The sequence below is a fragment of the Apium graveolens genome, chromosome 10, assembly GCF_009905375.1.
Source record: "Apium graveolens cultivar Ventura chromosome 10, ASM990537v1, whole genome shotgun sequence".
NCBI lineage: Eukaryota > Viridiplantae > Streptophyta > Magnoliopsida > Apiales > Apiaceae > Apium > Apium graveolens.
Window position 1 is genome coordinate 179,633,578 of NC_133656.1, and position 15,545 is coordinate 179,649,122.

The 15,545-nt window shown below is 33.7% G+C and overlaps 2 protein-coding genes and 1 long non-coding RNA gene across 3 annotated transcripts; 2 read left to right on the forward strand and 1 right to left on the reverse strand.

Annotated features, from left to right (window-relative positions):
- Nucleotides 1-4,911: 4,911 nt before the first annotated feature.
- LOC141693020 (uncharacterized) lies at nt 4,912-7,536 on the reverse strand. Its single transcript, XR_012562994.1, has 2 exons — nt 7,383-7,536; nt 4,912-5,175 (listed from the first exon to the last, which is right to left on the reverse strand). It is a non-coding gene; the product is annotated as an uncharacterized LOC141693020 (long non-coding RNA).
- A 3,070-nt stretch (nt 7,537-10,606) lies between these two features.
- LOC141692417 (peroxidase P7-like) lies at nt 10,607-12,330 on the forward strand. The gene is made up of 4 exons (XM_074497243.1): nt 10,607-10,875; nt 10,960-11,151; nt 11,250-11,415; nt 11,707-12,330. The coding sequence occupies exons 1-4, from the start codon at nt 10,675-10,677 to the stop codon at nt 12,099-12,101; spliced, it is 954 nt and encodes a 317-aa protein (XP_074353344.1). The 5' UTR covers nt 10,607-10,674; the 3' UTR covers nt 12,102-12,330.
- Nucleotides 12,331-13,557: 1,227 nt separating this feature from the next.
- Nucleotides 13,558-15,466, forward strand: LOC141689072 (peroxidase P7-like). Its single transcript, XM_074493247.1, has 4 exons — nt 13,558-13,860; nt 14,330-14,521; nt 14,608-14,773; nt 14,938-15,466. The coding sequence occupies exons 1-4, from the start codon at nt 13,654-13,656 to the stop codon at nt 15,330-15,332; spliced, it is 960 nt and encodes a 319-aa protein (XP_074349348.1). The 5' UTR covers nt 13,558-13,653; the 3' UTR covers nt 15,333-15,466.
- The last annotated feature ends 79 nt before the right edge of the window (nt 15,467-15,545 follow it).

Sequence of the window (15,545 nt, forward strand, 5' to 3'; positions counted from 1 at the left end):
TAACTAAAATCAGCACTTATACTAAAGTCAGAACTTAAGTCATCAGTACTTAAGGTTCAGGAGATATTTATCAGAAGATAATATCAGGACTTAAAGGAAATGTTCAGATAAGGAAGGCGGCTGATTGAAAGGAAAAGAAGATCAAGATAAACGTAAGAAGAGATATGCATGAAGAAGGAATTCTATGAAGAATAGAATACTTAGAAGAAAAGATATCTGATTGAAATATTTTAGGAAGAAGAATTATATTCCATATCAATTAGCGATTATCTTGTAACTGTGTAGTATATAAACACAGACATAGGGTTTACACTATAAGTGTTATCATTATCGAGAAGATTATTCATTGTAACCCTAACAGCTCTCGTGATATTTGTTCATCACTGAGAGAGGACAGTTCCATACTGTAACAGAATTTATTGCTTTGAATAAATCTGTTTTCTGTTACTTGTGTTATTAGAATTCGATTTGATTGTGCTATACACTGTATTCACCCCCCCCCCCTCTACAGTGTGTGTGACCTAACATAAAGGGCCTGTGATTTCAAATGGCATCAAAAATTTCTCCATCTATATTGCATGAGGTATCAAGATAAAAGCCTGCTTGAGAGAGAAGTATGGGAAATAAAGAGAAGCAAGAACAAAAATGAAGGAGGAATATGAGCGGTAAAATTAATGAGAAAGATATCTTGGCACAAGTGGTCATGAAAGAAATTTTATTTTAGAAGTTGTGGGTGAGAAGTGCACCCTGGAGAGAAGTACTCCAAAATTGTTTTTGATGAGAAGTGCATCAAACTTGATAGTGGTGAGAAGTGCATCACAAAAATGAAGAGAAGTGATTCATAAGTTTAAGATTATGGGGGTGATTGTTGGAATAATCTTAAACCTATTATTTAAGTATTGTCTTTATTTAATTGTTTGATTGTTTTGTTTTAAAATAAACATTGTAATCAGTCCGTTGTAATGCATAGGACTTAGTCATTTAGTTGTTTTGAGTTTCCAGGAGTCTGGGAGTAGTGGAGTCAAAATAGGAATGTAGTTGATGGTTTTTAGCATCCATTCAGTAGTAGTAAGCCTATATATAATTTGCATGTACTAGTTTTAATGGATGGGATAACATCCATCATTTATTTTTCCCAGTTAACATATATACAAATATTGTGTTTTATTTACCACATAAAATAATTGAATCAATCAATAAAGTGTGGCTGAGAAAACTTGTTCCTGGGGTTTTATCTTTGTAACTTGTGACTAGGATACACCTAGGAACTTCTGTACTTGGTTAATTCCACATCAAGCTTACTGGAGACCACAGCTCCTTGTAGGGAGTTAGTTGCGACATCCTGTGCCAAGGAATGGAGTTTTTCCTTAGCTTTTTGGGAAGAACTACTTACTTGCGACCTTGAACTCCCTGGGTAAGCTTTACTTGCGACCATAACCCCTTGTAGGAGTTAGTTGTACCCTTTTGCCCTTGTAGGGACTTACTTGTGACCCTGGTATCTAGGAGGAAGATCTTTACTTAGTTTCTTGGCAAGAGCTACTTACTTGCAACCTTGCATTCCTCTTAGAGGAGTTACTTGTGACCTAGCTTCTCTAGTATGGCTAGGGAGTCATTTTGCCTTAGAAAATTAAGCAAGCAAAACTTACTTGCGACCAAGGTAGGTATTGAAGCACTTGTAAAATTCTTTTTGCTCCTGTTTATTCCCTGAGGCTCATACCAAGTCAAGATCAGTTCTTGTACTTAAATATTGAACTGTATTTCTGGGATATTGCTTCTGACATCCAATACACTGGTCAGAGTAACTCCTCCTACAAGATAGTGATCACCTTGACTTAGCTTCCGTAGATCGCTTTAACCCTTAAAATGTCCCATCTTCAAGTCTTCTCTCTTGATTCTTTGTCTGAATCATATAATCTTCATATTCAGATACGAATCCTCATTTAACAATTCTTCTAATGATAATACTCAGATTCCTTTCACAAATCACTAACGCCTAGCGACTAGCTTTGAATCAGGTCTTCGTATTATATCCTTGATTATATTGTTAAGCTTGCAACAACTTCATCGCTTTGAAAACTGACTGTCAATAAACAAATTTACTTTCACTGGAATCCTTCTGATACCTAGACAATGTCTTCATTGCTACTACAATCTTGAATGTTTTATTTACTGTTCTTCATTGACGCTTGAACATATAAATGAACTCCTTTCAGTGAGTTTAACTTCAAGACTACAGCCGTCTTCTTTAACCTCTGTCTATACCATGTCTTCAATTCTTCAGATTCCTATACTTCATACACTGTCTATCTTCAATCAATGCCGATACACTGAAATCTTCTAGTGACACTTATACACTGAATCTTCAACATTTCTGAAATCCTGAAAGTCTTTAACCTTTATTCTTCACTGAGGCATGAATATATTAATGAACTTCTTTCAGTGACCTATAAACAAATTTCAAGCTTTCTTCTAATCTTTTGATTCTTTGTATTTGCCTTGTCTTCATTTCTTCTGATTTCTTGTGTAGACATAGTATTATTTACCTGTCATGTTCTAGTGTTGTTCTCATGTTGAGTTATCACGTAACTGTTCATACAGCTACGCAGTCTCACCAACACAAGGCTAGACTCACTAACTGCTCCTAACTCCCTAAAAGCGATTCTCTCCTCATTAAAGAACTCCCGAAAATAGTTACACCATATGTTCCTAATATCATTATCCTTCACTAGCACGTGTCCATTAACATCCTTTATACACTTAATAAAACCTAAATCTCTTCTCCTCCTTTCTCTAACCTTCGTCAATCTATAAATACCATTTTGACCCTCTTTTGTACCAAGGTGATTATACATAGCCTCATACACCTTTGATTTTGCCTCCACTACTGTCTTTTTGGCAGTACGTCTAGCTTCCTTCTATAAAATTCTTCTCATATCAACTTGTTCGTCATCTTGGCAACACAAAAGTTCCCTAAAATGACCATGTTTAATTCTTGCTCGCTCTTGCACCTCCTGGTGTCACCACCAAACTTCCTACTGAACATGAACCTTTCTTGAGGTAACACCTAACATATCTGTAGCTATATTTCTGATTGTACAGGCCAATCGATTCCACATTCTATTAACATCCTTATCATAAAATCTTTCTCTTTCCAAACCAATCTTTTCTTTAAAAATCCCTACTTTGTCTTCCTCTAAATTCTTTCATAAAATGTTCGGTGTCACCTCCATATTATCTTGTACTACTCTTTTCCTCGTACATATATCCATTACCAACAAACGATGTTGTGTAGTACATGCCTCGCCCGAGAATACTTTACAATTTTTGCAATCCATGTTGCCTTTTCTCGTAAGAAGATAATCAATTTTTGAGTTACAACCTCCACTCCTAAAAGTAATCAAATGATCATCCCTTTTTTAAAACAAGAATTAACAATCACTAATTCATGTTCCAATGCAAACTCTAAAAGATCCCACCCACTCTTGTTGCTCGTCCCAAAACCAAACCCCCCATGAATGCCTACGTATCCATCCGACTGTTTACCAATATGTCCATTAAAACGCCTCCTATATATAAAATCTGGTCACCAGGTATCAACCTAATTATTTCATCCAAACAATCCCAGAAATTCTTTTTCGCCAACTCACTCAAGCCAACATGGGGTGCATACACACTTACAATATTAACGACATCTTCATTAACTACGAATTTAAGCATCATAATCCTATCACTGACTCTATTCACTTTTACTACGGGCCCGTTTGGCTACTACAAAATAAGCAGCTTATTGGCTTATAAGCCCGTAAGTACTTATCGACGAGTGTTTGTCGACCCAACTTATAAGTTGAATTTAAAACTTATAAGCTGATAAGTTGAATGTTAGCAACGACATACTTTTGTCAACTGATTTTGATTTTTCACTTTTTTATTAATTTTTATTTTAAAATTTATGTTTGTAAATGTTATTTAAATTTAAAATTCACCAATTAATAAAGTTGTATTAAAAAATTATTTATTTTAGTTCATTAAAGTAAAAAAATCTGACTTATAAGTAAATTATCCAAACACTCATATAACTTATAAGTTTTTATCTACTTATCACTTATAAGTCAGTTATGTATTTTAAATTATAAGTTACTTATTTTAAGATTTCCCAAACGAACACTACATCCTCCTTCCTGAGCGAATTTATCATAATACCCACACCATTTCTTGTATTACTAACCCCCGAATATCACAATTTAAACTTGTTAGCTTCCTTAGTGTTACCACCCTTCCACTTAGTTTCCTGAATGCAAACCACATCTACCTTCCTTTTCTTTGACATATCAACAAGCTCTAAATATTTCCCAGTCTGGGAACCTACATTCAGCGTACCTACTCGAAAGTAGACATTAGTTGTCCATTGCCCCTCCCTGTAAACTCTTCTCTCTAAATTACTATCATTATCACCACCACCACCCCTACTTCTTACCACACTACAAGAAAAAAGGCTAAAAGCCACCGGTCAAAAATCATTTGCTTTTGGCTATAAACGATCAAAATCGGTAGATTTTGTTATAAAATCCACTGTTCTCCGTCGGTGGCTTTTAACCTGGTTGAAATTGTGTTCAGCAGTGGAATTTATATAAAAGCGACCGCATTTTCGGTTGCTTTTATTCCAGGTCAACTTTCCAGCTTTTCCCTTCAACATTTTGGTGAAAATTTGAACCTCCCGCTCTTAATTTTCGTTGAAATTTAAATTCCCCGCTTCTAGACTAAAGACACCAAAGTCGGTGGCTTTTATATGGTCAAATTTTGGGACCAAAAATGGCCAGGAGCCTGCCTAATTCTTACAAACAAAATCAGATCTAATAAAAAGCCTAAACACAAAAAATGGGAAACAAGCTTAAATAAAAAAAGTTAACATTGCATCAAAGCTTAATTACATTCATTCCCCACAAATCTGTTAAAAAACTATCACACAAATACCAAAATATTACATCAAGGTTAAGCTAAATGTTCCATAGTTTGCTTAAAAGCCAAGTACCAAAAGTGACTGACTGAATGTTCAACAAAATACTACTCATACAAAGGATAATAAAACAGATTCGGGTCAAGGTCCCGCTCGTCGTCCATCTCCAGTAAAAGTCTAAGTCTTGTATGCTCCCCTGGAACCCTTTCTGGCATACCAGCCTACATAAACAAAACAAAGTTGGAACAATAATGAGTCTTGTATGCTCCAGTAAAATAATGAATTATAATATGATTAACTAGAAGAATTTGGAACAATCAAAAAGTTAAAGAAAGTAAATTGGCATATAAAACATAAAAAATTAGAACAAGACTAAAATAAAGGATTAAAAATCTTGTTATTAAGTTGTACACCTTTAATGACGGAAAAAAAAATTAAGATGTAAGGTAGTTTTAGAAACTGAACTAGACATTATTGGTGGATCTCAATCAAAAAACTCAGGAATGACAGTCAAAAGATAAGCAGCATTCTGCAGAAATATAGGTGCCAACCCATTATGCTACAAACCAGGGAATCATGGAAAGAAAATATTAGGACTGTTGGATTACAACTTAAAACACAAGGTCAGGTTGGAGTTTTGTGGTTCCGCTGTTCCAGGGGCACCTCAATATCAAACAATAGTTTTATCTATTCTAAGACCCAATGAAACTGGCAAAAAATTAAGTAAATGAATTTTTGTAAAGGCAAAACCTATTAATGTCACGTGGCAGTAATCTTGATTACAAATGTATGGTTGATAATAAATGTCTGGGGCTTATAACATCACCCATGACAATAATATGTCTGCCCCGGTTGTTTGAGAGTTCAGTTTTAGATGAATGCATCCATAAGATCAGATTCAACCCCCCACAGTAATCTTATAATTATCTTATTTAAAGATCATATATTCTTTACAAAATTAAATTTCTTTGTTTTTTCCACTGGCTGGCATTGTAGAATAAAGTGTTTATTAATTTTATATATTACATAGTAATTATATAAGTAGCTGCAACTCTGTAATTACTCACTTATTAACCCGTGTTATGGGACTAGAAACCATTGGTTTCAATGTAACATGACAAGTTGACAACTGGATTCACTCATTAACCCCTTAGTTATTGTGCCTGTTATAATATCTGTTGTCTGACACTGTATCAATTTTATCTGCAGGAATCTCCCGAACGTATTGAATAGATTTACCAGTGCATAAGGGTTCCTTTTCCTCCAAGATGATACTATTCTTAATTACCGGAACCTAATACAAGCAGACAAGGCTAAGCTCTGGATTACAAACAAGGTAATTAAGTCGTGAGGCTGCCCTGCCTATTTCTTAACTCATGATTGTCATGTTTTGACACTTGAACAATTAATTACATTTGCACACTATCAATTGACCTGGTTTCTTGCATTTTTTCGTTATCACTTCTTTAGAAGAAATTAGTTTCTCAATTTTTTGAAGCTGCATTGAATAAGAAATCAGAAACTCTAAACTTGATCATAACAAAATAAGTAACATAGATATTGCTAATAAACTTAGAGATTTTCGTTTCGAGTTCTCTAAACATCTCACTTTTTGACATGCCCGAGGTTTGTTCTTAAAAACCACTAAGAGCGGTCTCTAATTCTCTGATCAGGTGTCTAAGTCTTGGAGTTCTGTTCCACTTTCTGGGAAATCAGATTGGTTTGTGCAACAAGCAGAAATGGACGTATTGAATAGTCCACGTGCTGACATATACAACTTAAAAATCATAACCACACACTAACCTAACCTATCGTTGACCACGCAATACATTAGCATTATGCAACAATTAGCACATACACATTAATAATTAATAAGTAAATATAACGATAATAAACACAATTAATCATACTATAACAATTATTCACTAAAAGACGATATATACAAATTCATCAATTACACAAACACCTTCACAATTAAATTGAATTGTAATAGATAAAACACAAAAATTACAGTCTCTCATAACATATCGACACAAATTACATACAGATATAAACGAAATTTCAACAATAAACAACAAATTAAACATCAAAACTCCTACCATGATGCGATTTATTGATATATTTAACAATATTTAAAAAAATTTGAAGCTGTTGTACAAGAACGCGAATATATTATAAAACAAATATGAGTTACGTATGTATGTATATCTTATCCCAAACCTATAAACCCCTAATCCCAAAATCTCAAAACCCTAATCCCCAAATCTCAAAACCTTAATCTCAAAAACTCAAACCTTTAATCTATAAATCTCAAAAACCCTAATCGCTAAATCTTAAATCCTAATGGAGATTTCAAGAGAGAGAAGAAAGATTTTAATCTCTTAGTCATACAAGAAGCGAAAATTGATATTCAAATCAGTAGGCTAACCTGTTTAATTCTAACCCGAGAGTACAGAGAGGTGGGAGCATCGATATTCGCCGGATACACTTGACCTGCCATTGCTTAGCCGAGAGAGAAAGTAAATTATTGGAGAGAGATAATAGCGAAAAGAAATAAAAAGAAATGTGAGTTCTTGTATATATGTACCTAGCAATTTTAAATTCGACCGATTATAGTCATTTTTATAAATTCCACCATAGGCGGTCGCTTTTATAAAATCCACCGAAAACGGTTGCTTTTATAAATTCAACCGCTAGCGATTGATTTTATTAAAATTACCGTTGTATTATTTTAATATTTTTAGTAATTATTTTAAAAGCGACCGGATGGTCACTTTTTTTTTCTAATTTCAGGCTTTATTTTGGCGGCAATTTTCTCACCAAGTTTTGAAACCTTAAAATCGACCGCCGGAAAATAGTCGGACGCTTTTGTTAATAAAAGTCACCGACTAAAAGCCACCGTTAATAAAATCCACCGAATAAAAGCGACCACTAACAAAATCCACCGGTGTCAGTTGCTTTTATGCGCGGTTTTTTGTCAAGCGAGTTTGACCTTAAAAGCCACCATTTTTGGTGGAATTTATAGTTGGTCGCTTTTGCTCTTTTTTCTTATAGTGCCAAATCCATCAATCAACGATAACTCTATGACACGAAAACACAAAACTTAATAATAAAAAACACTCTATATTAAAGAAACTACTTCCAACCGACGCCTAATATTTGCTTATCTTAAGATCTAGTTCTATAATTTAAATATCAACGGACCTCCTTATAAGTTATTTTGAAAATCAATACAATATTGACTAAAGAACACAGACCAAATATATATACAGTCAGAGCTATAGAAATCTACAAATTTTTAGATCAAAATAATTTTATTTGGTTTGTCATTTTAAAAGTCAAACATTAGTTTTAAGTAACCAAATAGTGTTTAGTCCTGAATTGGTGTTTTGATTTTTTAAAAAATACTTTTCAACGATCCAACCATATGGAGGTCAATAGATATAAATATTAACCAAATTTTCAGATCAAAATAATTTTATTTGGTTTTCAATTTTAAATGTCAAACATCAGTTTGACTAGTACAACTTTTGGTCCTGAATTGGTGTTTCGATTTTTTTTTAAATATTTTTCATCAATCCAACCGTACGAATGTCAATATATATATATGTATATATATATATATATTATTGATAAAACCAAAGTTTCAAATCAAAAAAAATTATTTAGTTTTCATTTTAAAAGTCAAGCATCAGTTTGACTAGTACAACTAACTAGTGTTTAGTCCTGAATTGGTGTTTTGATTTTTTAAAAAATATTTTTTATCGATCCAACCGTATGGATGTCAATAGATATGTATACTAGTCATATAACCAAATTTTTAGATCAAAATAATTTTATTTGGTTTGCCATTTTAAAAGTCAAACATCAGTTTTACAAGTAACCAACTAGTGTTTAGTTCTGAATTGGTGTTTTAATTTTTTAAAATAATTTTTCATTGATCCAACCGTATGGATGTCAATAGATATATATACTAGTCATATAACCAAAATTTCATATCAAAATAATTTTATTTGGTTTGCTATTTTAAAAGTCAAATATCAGTTTGACTAGAACAACTAAGTAGCATCAATTTTATTTTTTAACAAGTAAAAAAATTTGAAAATTCTTTTAACGCACAATTTATATGTTCAAGAACTAAATTTTTTTATTTGGATAACTTTTATTCTCTCCCATATTCATAATTTCAAAATATTCACTACCATTTAAATAAGTTTTTTTTTATCAAAAATTAAAATTCTAAAAAATTATAAATACAACCAAATTCCATTGAAATATAACTTCGAAAAGTGAGGGAAATTTCCGTCATATATTTTCAAAAATTTTAGAAGTATGAGTAATTTTCCCGCCATTTTTAAATATAAAATTTGACCGAAATCGGTTGAATTTAGGAGTTCCAAAAAAATTATTTTGCGGAAAAATTCCCTCCATTTTTCATTGGGGCTAAATTCGACTGAAAATTTTTTTTGGTCTAAATTCGACCGGTTTAATTTCGACCGTTTTAGTTCAACCGTTTTTGGTTAAAATTGGTTGTAAATACGACCGTTTAAATATGACCGTTTGAATTCTACCGAGGCCGGTCGAATTTAGCCGTGTCCAAAGGATTCGATCGTCTGCAGTCGAATTTAACCTCAGTCGAATAAAATCAGTTGTATTTAACCATATTTTCTTGTAGTGTCTATTTAATAAAGGAGTAAGAATAATATATGTACATATTTTATGATACTATTAATATTTTACTCAGATTTTTATATTAATCATCTGAATTATCAAGATTTTAAATGTTATACCTGATGTAACGAAGCAGCAAAATATTCGTCGTGCTTAAGATTATTTATTACTCGTTTGAGAAAGGGCCTCTTTCTTCAAAAGTGAAATAGGAGCTTCCGGTGTGTACTTGACATTATCGATTCTTATTCTATAGCCTACATCTGCATGCAGATAAGATTAATTAATTAATAATATAAGTAGACGATCAAGTCAAATTTAGTTACAAATTTTTGAAAAAAATGCATTTCCACTCTTTGCTTTATTCGCATGGCCACTGCTCTAGTCATCACCAAATCAAAGTTGAAGTTGCTTTTCTTAAACTACTATATTGACGAACTAATCAACAAAGTCTAACTACATTTCTCTTATTGTTTAATGAAAACTGATACACACCAATCTATTGTTAACAACCGCTCATTTGATATAATATTTCTCTGGTAGCAGAAAATTCTAATGACAGTGTAACAAGTGCGGATAGATTATTAGACTTCAATATTACATTCACAAAAGTTTTCAGTGTTAATTAAGTCCAACTGCAGAATAATACTATTATAAAGAATTCTAGATAATTACAACAGTGATTGTGACCCTTATTTAATGACCAACAAATGGAGAGCCATAAAACTTGAATTAGTGACCACAATTATCATCTTAATTGGCACTATTATAAACATTAAGACAGGTGCTTAATCTCATGTTTCTCCTGTTTTATCAAATTCAACGTGAATTTGGGGTTCTATCCGGATAGATAGTACTAGAAAAGTCATGAGTTTTGTGCATGGAGTCTTTGGTGTTAGGTTACCTGCTATGCCAACACAACAGGGCGTAGAAATGGCTAGCTAGCTTCCTACAATGTTGCCTATATATACGTGTTTTTACAACATATCAATCACTACAAACTAACTTGTTTCCTGCTTAGCAACGGTTTAACATTCTTCGAAGAATTGGCCATGGCTTCTTTTGTGACTTTAGCAACTTTGCTAGTCTTGTTTATAGGCGTTTCTTCAGCTCAACTTTCTCCTGATTTTTACTTGAAAACTTGCCCTCACCTTTTTCCCACTGTAAAATCAGCAGTTCAATCTGCGATATCCAAGGAAACCCGGATGGGCGCATCTCTTCTTCGCCTCTTCTTCCATGATTGCTTCGTCAATGTATGTAATTGTACTAATTCCATCGTATATGTGACATTAGTATACTCTGAATTGTTTTGCATGACTTATTTCAATTACATGCAGGGATGCGATGGATCGCTTCTCCTCGATGACACGTCTTCATTTACGGGGGAGAAAATGGCAACTCCGAATCGTAATTCTGCAAGGGGTTTTGAAGTGATCGACGACATAAAGTCTGCTATTGAAAAAGTGTGTCCCGGGGTTGTCTCCTGCGCTGATGTTGTTGCTCTTGCTGCTAGAGATTCAGTTACTATTGTAAGTTCCCGATGAGTGATCTATTACTTAGTGAAGTATTATGTATTTATTCCAAATTTTACATGATTTTTCTTGTTTATTAAAATGAATGCATACAGCTTGGAGGGCCTAACTGGAACGTGAAACTTGGAAGAAGAGATGCTAGGACTGCAAGCCAACGTGCCGCAAATAACAGCATTCCTCCTCCAACTTCAAACCTTAATTCCCTGGTTTCGAGATTTAGTAAATTTGGTCTTTCCACCAAGGACCTAGTTGCTTTAAGTGGTTTGTCCCTCCTTCTCTCCCTCCCTCATCAATTACTATACCGGTTTTCTATTTAAGTATTGAGACATGTATTATAAACCTCGACCTGATTTAATAAAGTTTTACGCTTCTGTTCTATCTCTAAAGTTATCAGAATTGGTTTCATACTTTCATATGTATCATGAAATGAGACTTATTTTTTTTAAAACTTTAAGATGTATCATAGAACGAGATTCTTAGTTCAAAACTTGGAAATCTCTTTATTTGAAACCATTTTGAATGTCCTAATATTTTATTCGGACCTTCGTGTAGGAGCTCACACAATAGGGCAAGCAAGGTGCACTAACTTCAGAGCTCGCATATACAATGAAACAAAGAACTTGGACTCTTCATTGGCTCAAACACGGACAAGTAACTGCCCAAGACGTTCAGGTTCAGGTGACAACAATCTGGCACCCCTTGATCTGCAATCTCCCACGGCATTCGACAACAATTACTTCAAGAATCTTGTGAACAAGAAAGGCCTTCTCCACTCGGATCAACAGCTCTTTAATGGAGGATCAACTGATTCCATTGTCCGAACATATAATAATAATCCTAAAAGCTTCTCTTCGGATTTCGCAGCGGCCATGATAAAGATGGGTGATATTAAGCCCCTCACTGGTTCAAGTGGTGAGATCCGAAAGAACTGCAGGAAGAGAAACTAGGGTGTGGTCCAAGGTTAAATTTTAAGAAGTTGCATGCATGGTTTTGTTTCAACTCATTACACTGTTGGTGATCTCGAGATATCACCTTTTATTATGTATTCGGAGTAGACTTGACTTTCACTGTTATTCATGTCAGGTCAATTGTTTTGTTGTTGTTGAGTGATTTTTTTTGTGAACTATGTACTCTATGTTTGTAATATGATCATCTGAAGTTGCATAATTTTAAATTGAAAATAACTAAGCAAGCAATTAAGTCAAATTTAGTTGTAAGTTGATGAAAATTGCAAAAGTCCACTCTTTCCTTTATTGCTTAACTAGTACTCCTCGAGTCTTCGCCAAATGAAAGCTAAAGTTGCTTTCATTGCTATAGACGAATTCATTAACAACGTGCAACTACATTTCCTTGCTAATTTAAGGGCCAACAAGCACACGCACTAATCAAGTAGAATTAGTAATTATCAGAAATAATTTCTGCCTTTATTTGGAAGTAGTAATCCAATGCTTACAACGTTAGATCTCAATTTTCCCTGTTTTATCAACTTAAACGTGAAGCTCATTATACGGGATATTCAATCGGAAAAATTTAACTATTTGAATTGCAAATTCCGTAAGTTTTATCAATTCGAGACTCTCGTACACCGTAGTCAAATTAGACTATTTAATTGCGAAATACGTAAGTCTTAAAAAGAATATGCAAATATTTTATGTTTTAACCCGTATAAAAAGCCGAAATCAGACTTAATCGGTAGAAATATCATTCAGGAATTAATCAGGTAATCGGGGATTAATCGAAATTATTAATTGGGTCATTAATCGGAACAAATTTAATATTATTTTTATTTATAAATAATAATACACATAATTATTTTACTATTGATTATATATGTATTTATATAATTTTTATAAATATTTATACAAATAAATTTAAAATATGGAATATTATTAAAGTTAATATAAATCTTAATATCTAACTTATGAATTGAGATTAATTTGAATTGAGATCAATTTGAAATGAAAAATTAAGAAAAATTATTATTTAACCATTTAAAACAGTAAACACGTATACAAGATTATTATCTTCTTAAATTTTTTACAAATTTATATTGTTTTATTATTATTTTTCTAAAAAAATTAAAAAATTTACAATGAGTCCGATTTTTGACCGATTAACCCGATTTTTGACCGATTAATCTGATTTTTCCCGATTTTTTACCGATTTTCGAGGAAAATGATTTTTTACCCGATTTTCATTTAATCAGTTTCATTTCTTTCCGAACAGCAATTAATCACCAATTAATTTCGATTAATCGTCGACGTTTAGAACACTGGCCGTAACTATCTTACATAATCCATGAAAATATATTATTACACAACTAAAGTTCGAAATTATCAAAATTTCCGTGCATGGCTACCTACAATCTGTCCTATATATTTACCCTCAGATTTTTTTTTACAACAGAATAAAAATTCAACTCAACTTTTTTCCCCCGTTAGCTGCTAAGCATCTAGCTACACTAGTAATCTGGTTTACATCCTCTAAAAATAAACATTAATGGCTTCTTTTGTGACCGGTGCTATTAGTTTGCTAGTGTTCTTCTTAATAGGGACTTCGTCAGCTCAACTTTGTTCTGATTTCTACTCCCGAACTTGTCCCCAAGTTTTTCCTGTTGTAAGATCAGCAGTCTATTCTGCGATACTCAACGAAACTCGTATGGGCGCTTCTCTTCTTCGCTTGTTCTTCCATGACTGCTTCGTCAATGTACGTTATCTTTTCATGCATTCCATCGTATATCACTAATTAATTTTGAATATTTCATTTTTCGCATGTGTTGTTACCCGATTAATTGCTGCGTACTAGCTAACCATATGTTGCATACAAGCCTATGATCCAAGAGGATGGCCATATCCATTACATTAAACACTACAATAAACGGGCTTTTCCTACCAACTGCCAATGATCGGTGGGAAACACTTGACAAAAATGACATCGTTTCATTGATGTCAGACGTGTTGTCGTGTCGTGTGCGGTAGGAAATGGCCCTTTGACTTGAAAATTGGTAGAAAAAATGGTAGGAAAATCTTGTTTTTTTTGTAGTGAAAGTGTTACGAAGTATTGAATATCAAGTAGCTACCAGTCATTTACATATTATACAGTCTCGTGAGATCCTAATACCTTGTAATGTTCAAAAAGAGTTTTGTAATTTCAAAGAGTTCTGAACTATTTGCAGGGATGCGATGGATCGCTTCTCCTTGATGATACTCCCTTATTTACGGGAGAGAAAAGGGCAGCTCCAAATTTTAATTCTGCGAGGGGTTTTGAAGTGATTGACGAGATAAAGTCCACCATTGAAATGTTGTGCCCCGGGGTTGTTTCATGTGCTGATATTCTTGCTATTGTTGCTAGAGATTCTGTTGCGATTGTATGGTCCCCTTATGTGATTCACTACATTTAGCATTTTATTTTTCTTGAAATTTGATTGTTTGTTATCTGCGTATACAAATGCAGCTTGGAGGGCCTAATTGGAATGTAAAACTTGGTAGGAGGGATGCAAGGACAGCAAGCCAGCTTGCTGCCAATAACAGCATTCCTCCTCCAACTTCTAACTTAGACTTTCTAGTTTCAAATTTCAACTCTCTTGGTCTATCCATCAAGGACCTTGTTGCTTTATCTGGTTTGAGCTCTCTCTCTCTCTCTCTCTCTCTCTCTCTCTCTCTCTGATTACCGATAATTCCCCTGCAATATTTTAAAATGAGATATGTTTCTCAACATTTGGAAACAATCCTCAATAGGAAATTTCTTCATATATCCTAATATATTCTTATTCAAAACTACTAGGAGCTCACACAATAGGGCAAGCAAGGTGCACCAACTTCAGAGATCGCATATACACCGAAACAAATAACTTGGACTCTATATTCGCTCAATTACGAGCAAGTAACTGTCCGGGAAATACGGGATCAGGTGACAACAATTTGGCACCTCTTGATCTCCAGTCTCCCACGACTTTTGACAACAATTACTTCAACAATCTTGTGAACAGGAGAGGCCTTCTCCACTCGGATCAACAGCTCTATAATGGTGGACCGACTGATTCAATTGTGAGAACATATTACGATAATCCTAGCAGCTTTGCTTCAGATTTCGTAGAGGCCATGATCAAGATGGGTGATATTAGGCCTCTAACCGGTTATAGTGGTGAGATTCGGAGGAACTGCAGGCGGATAAATTGACTTCAAGTATACTAGTTAGATTTTAAGAAAGTGCATGCATGTTGATCCCCAGATTTTACCTTTTTATTTTATATTCAGAGTACCTATGACTTCTACTGTTATTTATCTCAAACGTAAGCCTGTAGTTTTGTTAAGTGTTGTTTTGTGGACTACATATGTACTTTGTTTTCTTAAATAACCTTTACCAGTGTTTAGTTCTAGTGTTCTGATATT